Genomic DNA, 10,000 nt, shown 5'->3' with positions numbered 1-10,000 from the left:
GAAGAGAGGAAGAGCGGGAGAGAGGAGAGAGGAGAAAGAAGAGAGGAGAGAGGAGAAAGAAGAGAGGAGAGGAGAAAGAAGAGAGGAGAGCGGGGAGAGGGGAGAGGAGAGAGGAGAAAGAAGAGAGGAGAGAGGAGAAAGAAGAGAGGAGAGAGGAGAAAGAAGAGAGGAGAGAGGAGAAAGAGAGAGAGAAACTGCGCTCAGCAAAGCACGGCTACCTAGTTCCTGAATGACCATATCTGGCAGTGAGTTCCGCTTTGTTTCCATGGCGGTGTGGAGTTAGCTACAGTCTGCCCTTAGCAACTGTCACACACATGGACATTGCTTCCTGTCTTTATTGTACCTGTGGGAGGATAATTAACAAACAGACATACATACCCTCCAGCTATACCCCATTCTCTTCCCTCCCTCCCCACTGCTCTAACCCACCCTCTCTCCCTCCTCCTCCTCGCCACCCCCCCTCACCGCTCCACCCCCCCTCTACCTTGTTGATGTGTAGCTGCTGGAACTGCTGTTTGTGTTTCTCCAGGAACTGTTGGTGTTGCTGTTGGACCACCAGCTGCTGCAGGGCCTGGGCCTGGGCGTTCTGCTGGGGCAGTGGGGCCGACTGGGTCCGACCCAGGGGACGGTGCTGCCCACGCAGCATGTGGATGGAGGGAGACTGGAGGGCGTCCACACCTGGGTTGGGAATACACACACGAGGGTATGGTTATAGCCATGGATACACACGCCCGAATCCACACAAACACACTGGTCCCAGGATAAGAAATATCCGCAGTGGAACTGGCTCTGTTAATCACACACAGAACAGTGGAATGGAGCTTAATAGGAGCACAGTACTACAAGCCTGGCAGAAGAACCTTCTCTAGTCTGCCAAAAAAGGAGCCCCCAATCACTTCCAAGGCTGTGCGTGTCACCAGTCATTTACTCCACTGTCAGCTGAAAATAGCACTGGGAAAGTGAGTCAATGGATGTGTTCCTTCAACAGCGGTGGGCACAATGTTCTCTCTCTCTCATTGACCCTGCTTAACTGAAGATGAAAGGAAGTCTGTCAACAGAAGGAAGGGGGAGGGGGGTTATCTGTTAGGAAAGCACACTGGGACACTGTGTACTGGGGACACTGTGTGTGTGTTCTCCACCAAAGCACCATTCTACTGCTGTACCCACCTGCCAGTAGGGGCCCGTGCGCGCCAGTCTGTTCCAGCAGGACCAAGTGCTGCAGTAGTGGGCCGTGCCCCCCTGCGCCCCCTCCGTCAGCCAGGTAGGTGGCTAGGGGGGCACCGCCTAGGTAGGGGGGGCTGAGGGAGAGGGCCGAATGTTGACCCCCATCCTGCTGGGCAGAGGTCACCTGGAGAATGGGGTCAGTATAGAAGTGTTTTACATAGAACTGTTGGGATACATCTATATGTTAAACTGACATTGGTTTGATGCTTCTATTGTCTTTACTGGTTTCATACCACTAGCTTTAGGAAGACTGAGGTACACATTACAAGCCTGTTGTCGTTGCTATTGGAAACAGATTTATTTTGGCAATATTGTGATTTCTGAATTCATCTTTAAAGGGTGGTTCCCCCTAAAAAACACAATGTCATATAAGATGAGACAGACAGGGAGAAAAAGAAAGAGAAATAAAGAGAGAAAGAGCATTAGATAAACAAATATCCCGTTCATATGAAGATGAAGGTACGGCAACTTTTCTTTATCTGTGTATGGTGTTACAGGTAAGAAAGCCTGTACTTATATTTCTGCCAACTGACCAAGTACTGATTGTGGTACTTTGTTTAAAAGTCCCACCACCCCCTCAGTATAAAACATTGCCTTTCATTTTACCGGCCACACCGCCATTTAGCCCGGGAGAACACACACACACCGCCATTTAGCCCGGGAGAACACACACACACCACCATTTAGCCCGGGAGAACACACACACACCGCCATTTAGCCCGGGAGAACACACACCGCCATTTAGCCCGGGAGAACACACACACATCGTCATTTAGCCCGGGAGAACACACACCGCCATTTAGCCCGGGAGAACACACACCGCCATTTAGCCCGGGAGAACACACACCGCCATTTAGCCCGGGAGAACACACACCGCCATTTAACCTGGGAGAAAAGGCCCTGATGTTTAATAATAAATTATGGGTTAACATGCATTTTTAACTTGTAGGCCATCGGTCTTCAGACAAAATAACTGATGGGCAGTTTGAAAGGAGAGAAAGCAGGCGATGATGTGATCACATTGGCTGGTGATGCAGAAATGACAGCAGTATTAGGCTTAATTTTTAGCCAACGACTGAATATGAATGAGCTTGTTCAGCTTCTCAGCCTCTCTTTTCCAGATGAGCCAATACGCAACTCTGTCATCCTCTTCTCCTGGAGGGGCAAGCCCCTCCGCTCCACACACCCCACACTCCCACCCCACACCCCCTTACTCCCACCCCACACCCCCTACTCCCACCCCACACTCCCACCCCACACCCCCTTACTCCCACCCCACACTCCCTACTCCCACCCCACACTCCTTACTCCCACCCCCTTACTCCCACCCCACACTCCCTTATTCCCACACCCCTTATTCCCACTCCACACCCCCTTACTCCCACTCCCACCCCACACTCCCTACTCCCACACCCCCTTATTCCCACCCCACACCCACCCCACACTCCCTACTCCCACCCCACACTCCCTACTCCCACCCCACCCCCTACTCCCATTCCCACCTCCCCACTCCCACTCCCCCCCTTACCCCACCCCACACCCCTTATTCCCACCCACACCCCCTTATTCCCACCCCACACCCCCTACTCCCACTCCCACCCCACACCCCCTACTCCCACCCCACACTCCCTACTCCCACCCCACACCCCCTTACTCCCACTCCCACACCCTACTCCCACCCCCTTATTCCTTATTCCCACCCCACAGCCCCTTATTCCCCCCACTCCCTACTCCCACACTCCCATTCCCACCTCCCACCCCACCCCACCCCCTTATTCCCACCCCACACCCCCTTATTCCCACCACTCCCCACCCCACCCCACCCTACTCCCACACCCCCCCCACCCCACACTCCCTATTCCCACCCCACAGCCCCTTATTCCCACCCACACTCCCACCCCACACTCCCTACTCCCATTCCCACATTCCATACTCCCACCCCACACCCCCTTACTCCCACCCCACACCCCCCTACTCCCACCCCCCTTACACCCACTCCCACCCCACACTCCCTACTCCCACCCCACACTCCCTACTCCCACCCCACACCCCCTTACTCCCACCCCACACTCCCTACACTCCCACCCCACACCCCCTTATTCCCAATCCCACCCCACACTCCCTACTCCCACCCCACACCCCTACCCAACCCCACACTCCCCCATTCCCACCCCACACCCCCACCCCACACCCCTTATTCCCACCCACACCCCCTTACTCCCACCCCACACTCCCTACTCCCACCCCACACTCCCTTACTCCCCCACCACCCCACACCCCCTTACTCCCACCCCACACACCCTTATTCCCACCCCACACCCCCTTATTCCCACCCCACACTCCCTACACTCCCACCCCACACCCCCATATTCCCACCCCACACTCCCACACTCCCTTACACCCCCTTACTCCCACCCCACACTCCCTACTCCCACCCCACCCCACACCCCTACTCCCACTCCACACTCCCACCCCACACCCCCTTCCCACCCCACACCCACCCCACCCCACTCCCTACTCCCACCCCACACCCCCTTATTCCCACACCCCCTTATTCCCACTCCACACCCCCTTACTCCCACCCCACACTCCCTACTCCCACCCCACACTCCCTTACTCCCACCCCACACCCCCTTACTCCCACCCCACACTCCCTACTCCCACCCCACACCCCCTTATTCCCACTCCACACTCCCTACTCCCACCCCACACCCCCTTATTCCCACTCCCACACTCCCTACTCCCACCCCACACTCCCTACTCCCACCCCACACTCCCTTACTCCCACCCCACACCCCCTTATTCCCACCCACACCCCCTTACTCCCACTCCCACCCCACACTCCCTACTCCCACCCCCTTACTCCCACCCCACACCCCCTTATTCCCACACCCCCTTACTCCCACCCCTACTCCCACCCCACACTCCCTACCCCACCCCACACCCCTTACTCCCACCCCACACTCCCTACTCCCACCCACACCCCTTTTTCCCACTCCACACCCCCTACTCCCACCCCACCCCACACTCCCACCCCACACCCCCTTATTCCCACCCCACAGCCCCTTATTCCCACTCCCACCCCACACTCCCTACTCCCACCCCACACTCCCTTACTCCCACCCCACACCCCCTTATTCCCACTCCACACCCCCTTACTCCCACCCCACACTCCCTACTCCCACCCCACACACCCTACTCCCACCCCACACCCCCTTACTCCCACCCCACACTCCCTTACTCCCACCCCACACTCCCTACTCCCACCCCACACCCCCTTACTCCCACCCCACACCCCCCTACTCTCACCCCACACTCCCTACTCCCACCCCACACACCCTACTCCCACCCCCCTTACTCCCACCCCACACCCCCTTACTCCCACCCCACACTCCCTACTCCCACCCCACACCCCCTTACTCCCACCCCACACTCCCTACTCCCACCCCACACCCCCTTATTCCCACCCACACCCCCTTACTCCCACCCCACACTCCCACCCCACACCCCCTTACTCCCACCCCCTTACACTCCCTACTCCCACCCCACACCCCTTATTCCCACCCCACACTCCCTACTCCCACCCCACACCCCCTTATTCCCACCCCACACTCCCTACTCCCACCCCACACCCCCTTATTCCCACCCCACACTCCCTACTCCCACCCCACACTCCCTACTCCCACCCCACACCCCCTTACTCCCACCCCACACTCCCTACTCCCACCCCACACTCCCACCCCACACTCCCTACTCCCACACTCCCTACTCCCACCCCCTTACTCCCACTCCCTACTCCCACCCCCTTACTCCCACTCCACACTCCCACCCCACACTCCCTACTCCCAACCCACACTCCCTACTCCCACCCCACACCCCCTTACTCCCACCCCACAGCCCCTTACTCCCACCCCACAGCCCCTTATTCCCTACTCCCACTCCCCCTTACAGAGACAGATATATATATAGATAGAGAGAGAGATACAGAGAGAGAGACCGACCAACACACACAGAGAGACAGATATATATATATATATATAAAAATAGAGAGAGAGATACAGAGAGAGATACAAAGAGAGAGAACGAGAGAAGAGGAGAAACAATATATCAACAGAGAGTCTTACATTGGAAGCAGAGGTGGCCGTGGCGGGCAGACCTAGGGTGATGTTGGGGAGGGAGGGGGACGTGTACAGAGACAGCTGGCTGAGTTCACCACCACACAACCGCTGAGCCAGGGACACATCAATGCTGTTGGAGACAGTGACGCCGTTCTCATTGGGGATGTTGCTGATGCTGTTGTTGTTAGGAGAGCTGGGGCCGGATCCAGGAGCGCTGTTACACGCTGAATCTAGAGAATGTATTCATATCTTAACTCCTTCATGACTGTTCCACACCAAGTCTACAGCTACAGCACAACATGAACCTAATACAACCAGTCAGTTAGTCATCTCTTCCATGTTAAATCTACTACACAGCTCTGCTGTGTGCGAGGTCTGAACCTCCTGGCCGTTCCTCTCCACAGCGTTGAGTGTGTCCTACCTGCCATATCCAGTGAGCGTTTCTTGGCGGTTGTGATCGGGCTGTCTTTCCGCCTCAGTAGGGGGCTGCTCCGTCGCTCGCTCACCTTCTGCTTCAGACGAGAACGTAGCTTCAGGTTGGGCTCAGAGGCTACAAGGCAGACACACACAGAAAGAGAGAGAGCACAGATATGACCAACACAACCCAGGCTTGTAACAGAGGCTAAGACTCAAGAGAGGCCCATGGTTCTGATAGGGCTCTGTCATATGGTTTCCCTGCAACTTGAACCGCAGTAAACAGAAACCACAGTTTTGTTGAGGCTAACAACAGTTTGAGGTTAAACCTGTCGATCAAACAGGGCCCATTTTATCTAACCAACGACTAAGTTACACAACCTGCTGTTCACCATCATGGAGGTGGATGAGGTACGATTCCTCCCCATTACAATGTACTGAGCGTTGGGAAAATCTGTGCCAGCCACATCAACAAGGAAATAAGAGTTTAGAGGGGAATGAACTCATTTCTGGGAGCGACGTTGCCAATTACAGCGGGCTTTGTCAGTGTGCATTCAAATGGAGAGAATTTAGAAAGACAAGGACGGAGAGAGGGAATGCAATGTCATGACTACCATGTTCTGAAATGATGCTAATGTTCATGGCACGGACAATCAGGGCCCTCTGTGGGGACACTCGACCAATAGAAGTCCAGTACTAATTATCCAGCCAGGGCGCTATTTCAGTCCTTTTGGAAAAACAAAGCAGGAAGGGAACATCTCTCTCTCTCTCTGTCACTCCATCATCTCTCTCTCTTCTCTCTCTCTCATGTCTCCTCTCTCTCATGTCTCTCTCTCTCTCATGTCTCTCTCTCCCTCTCATGTCTCCCTCTCTCTCATGTCTCTCTCTCATGTCTGTCTCTCATGTCTGTCTCTCTCTCTCTCATGTCTGTCTCTCTCTCACTCATGTCTGTCTCTCTCTCACTCATGTCTCTCTCTCTCTCACTCATGTCTCTCTCTCTCACTCATGTCTGTCTCTCTCTCTCTCATGTCTCTCTCTCTCTCGCTCATGTCTCTCTCTCGCTCTCTCATGTCTCTCTCTCTCTCATGTCTCTCTCTCTCTCATGTCTCTCTCATGTCTCTCATGTCTCTCATGTCTCTCTGTCGCTCTCTCTCTCTCTCTCATGTCTCTCTCTCTCTCATGTCTCTCTCTCTCTCTCATGTCTCTCTCTCTCTCTCATGTCTCTCTCTCATGTCTCTCTCTCTCTCTCATGTCTCTCTCTCTCTCATGTCTCTCTCTCTCTCTCATGTCTCTCATGTCACTCAGCCCACCTTGTCAACCTATTAAGCCTGTACACAGGCGGGAATTGGCCTATATGAATAGGAGCAAATTGAAATGTTTCTAACAGAAGAAATATGAATTGCATGTGCATAACCAGAATACTCCTGGAAAATGTGGGGTAGGTGGATAAAACAAACAAATGACAAGGGTTGAAGTGAGAGGACTGACCGGTGTCTCCAAGTGTTTATGGTTTATGATATGGAAATGTGAAACAGGTGTGTGGTTTGCTTGTATGACATCAAAACGGAATTTATTATCATCTTCAACGTCTCATCTTTCAGAACAGAGTCCCTCTCTTCATTTACAACATTCCCTTCACTCAGACAACAAAACATTAGCGAAAGAAGTTCAGTTAGCGTGAGGGATGGGGGCATCTTCTTGTCGCCCCTGGTACTCCCGTTTAGAAGGCACGTCAGCTGAATCCCATTCAGCGCTAGAAAGCAAAGACCCTGCGCTCTGATGTCATCTATAGCAGTTTACTGTACAGCTGCTGAATTCCAATTTAAGTGTTTATCAGTGACCAAATCTTCTATTTTCATACCGTATAGGGCCGGGGTATTCAACTCTTAACTTCACTAGGGTAGGGGGCAGCATTCGGAATTTTGGATGAAAAGCGTGCCCATATTAAACTGCCTGCTACTCAAGCCCAGAAGATAGGATATGCATATAATTAGTAGATTTGGATTGAAAACTCTCTAAAGTTTCCAAACTGTTAAAATAATGTCTGTGTGGCCTCCCGGGTGGCGCAGTGGGAACTCTGGGTTCGCCCCAGGCTCTGTCGTAACCGGCCGCGACCGGGAGGTCTGTGGGGCGACGCACAATTGGCCTAGCGTCGTCCGGGTTAGGGAGGGTTTGGCCGGTAGGGATATACTTGTCTCATCGCGCACCAGTGACTCCTGTGGCGGGCAGGGCGCAGTGCACGCTAACCAAGGTTGCCAGGTGGACGGTGTTTCCTCCGGCACACTGGTGCAGCTGGCTTCCGGGTTGGATGCGCACTGTGTTAAGAAGCAGTGTGGCTTGGTTGGGTTGTGTATCGGAGGACGCATGACTTTCAACCTTCGTCTCTCCCGAGCCCGTACAGGAGTTGTAGTGATGAGACAAGATAGTAGCTACAAAAAAAACAATTGGATACCACGAAATTGGGGAGATTTTTTTTATTTTTTTTTATTTAAAATAATGTTTGTGAGTGTAACAGAACTGATATGGCAGGAGGAAACCCAAGGAAAATCCAACCAGGAAGTACTATTATTTTGAAAGGCTGTTTTGTAGACAGACTTAGGGCCCAGTACACGAGCTCTGTGCCTTCCTCTACATGTGACCAGTCTTTAGGCATTGTTTCAGGCTTTTACTCTGAAAAATGAGGGAGATACAGCACTTTCAATCAGTGGCCAGTGGAAATTTCCATTCATCAGCCATGCGCCCTGATCGTGAACGTGCCTTTCTTGTTTCTCCTTTCCTATTGACGAAGATTTTGTCCGGTTGAAATATTATTGATTATTTATGACAAAATAACCAGAAACATCGTTTGGCATGTTTCTACTAACTTTTATTGTACTTAAAAAAAAAACTTTGTCTGGACTTAGTGCACGCGCCTTAAGCATTCGGATTACTGGACAAAACGCGTGAACAAAAAGGAGGTATTTGGTCATAAAGAGGGACATTATCAAACAAAACAAACATTTATTGTTTAACATGGAGACCTGGGAGTGCCACCAGATGAAGATCATCAAAGGTAAGTGATTCATTTTAATGCTATTTCTGACTTTTCTCCTTGGCTGGAAAATGGCTGTATGGGATTCTATGGCTAGATGCAGACCTAGCATAATCGCATGGTGTGCTTTCGCGGTAAAGCCTTTTTGAAATCGGACACTGGTTGGATTTACAAGAAGTTTATCTTTAAAATGGTGGATAATACTGGGATTTCTCTTGTTTTGAATTTGGCGTCCTGCAATTTCACTGGATGTTGTCCAGGTGAGACGCTAGCATCCCACTTGTACCAGAGAGGTTAACCTGCGAGGTCCGGAACCTGCTGGCTTTCTGTTCTACCTGATCATTTTTAAAAACACAGTGAAACAGGCTTTCGAGGTCCAGAGTTGAGTTTGAAGGGTATAGGGGCTGTGAGCTTGAAGGGTTACCTAGCTACCATACAGTGTGAAGGGTTACCTAGCTACCATGTTGGGGTCATCATGTGGGGTCCCGGCCCACCTATCAACTAGCCTCCATATGCTTCCATGTAAAGGCTGGCCTAGATAACCGGATGAACTTACAGCCTTGCTAATTGCTAGATGGTTTTAACACCATGTTGGCTGAATGGACAGAGACAGGGGTTAATGTACTTGTTAACAGTGAGTGTCCAGCGTTGGACTTGTTTTTATATTCCTTGATAATGAGAGGCACTTTTGAATTTCTTTTGAGTTGACGTTCAAAGTTTCCACTGCTGACTGGCTGGCTGGCTTGCTGACTGACTTGGAGCCAACTCTGCTGGTAGGTTTGAAACCGGTAATGGACCTATCCGTGTTTATAACATGTTTCCTAGCTTCAGTTGTTAAACTGTAAACAGGAGATTATATGGGCCAGTAGGTGAAACTTGAAGGTTCTTGTTTTATATCATGTTTGCCTGACTAGTAGAGAACAACGTTTAACTGAATATACTGTTTTAAAGTTGGAACCACATTGTGACATAAAGCCTGTCTACAAACCCCTATATATAACAGACAGCGGGAGACTAAGTGTTATGCATGTCAAATCTTTGGGGGGAGGGGTATGCGGAGATGTAGGTTCATAATCAAATCTGCAATTCACCGTTTACCGGCGTCTAAATCACACACAAAAATTGCGAAGCTAGCATGAACACTTAGATGAACTCAACTAAACAATATTTTAAATTTAAAAAATACATTTAAAAAACGCAACAGTGATTCAAA

The 10,000-nt window shown here is 51.7% G+C and overlaps 1 protein-coding gene across 1 annotated transcript in view; it reads right to left on the bottom strand.

Moving 5' to 3' along the window:
• LOC115125966 (histone deacetylase 4-like) overlaps window positions 1-10,000 on the bottom strand; it is a 69,060-nt gene that overhangs the window by 8,417 nt on the left and 50,643 nt on the right. Inside the window, exons 8-11 of the mRNA XM_065020634.1 lie at window positions 5,764-5,892; window positions 5,349-5,572; window positions 1,168-1,348; window positions 485-678 (exon numbers count right to left, since the gene is read on the bottom strand). Coding sequence (XP_064876706.1) covers window positions 485-678; window positions 1,168-1,348; window positions 5,349-5,572; window positions 5,764-5,892 — 728 coding nt within the window. The remainder of the gene's footprint in view (window positions 1-484; window positions 679-1,167; window positions 1,349-5,348; window positions 5,573-5,763; window positions 5,893-10,000) is intronic.

This window comes from Oncorhynchus nerka, linkage group LG2 (genome assembly GCF_034236695.1).
Source record: "Oncorhynchus nerka isolate Pitt River linkage group LG2, Oner_Uvic_2.0, whole genome shotgun sequence".
Taxonomy (NCBI): Eukaryota; Metazoa; Chordata; class Actinopteri; order Salmoniformes; family Salmonidae; genus Oncorhynchus; species Oncorhynchus nerka.
Note: the sequence above shows the minus strand (reverse complement) of the source record. Positions and strands in the feature narration are given on the sequence as shown.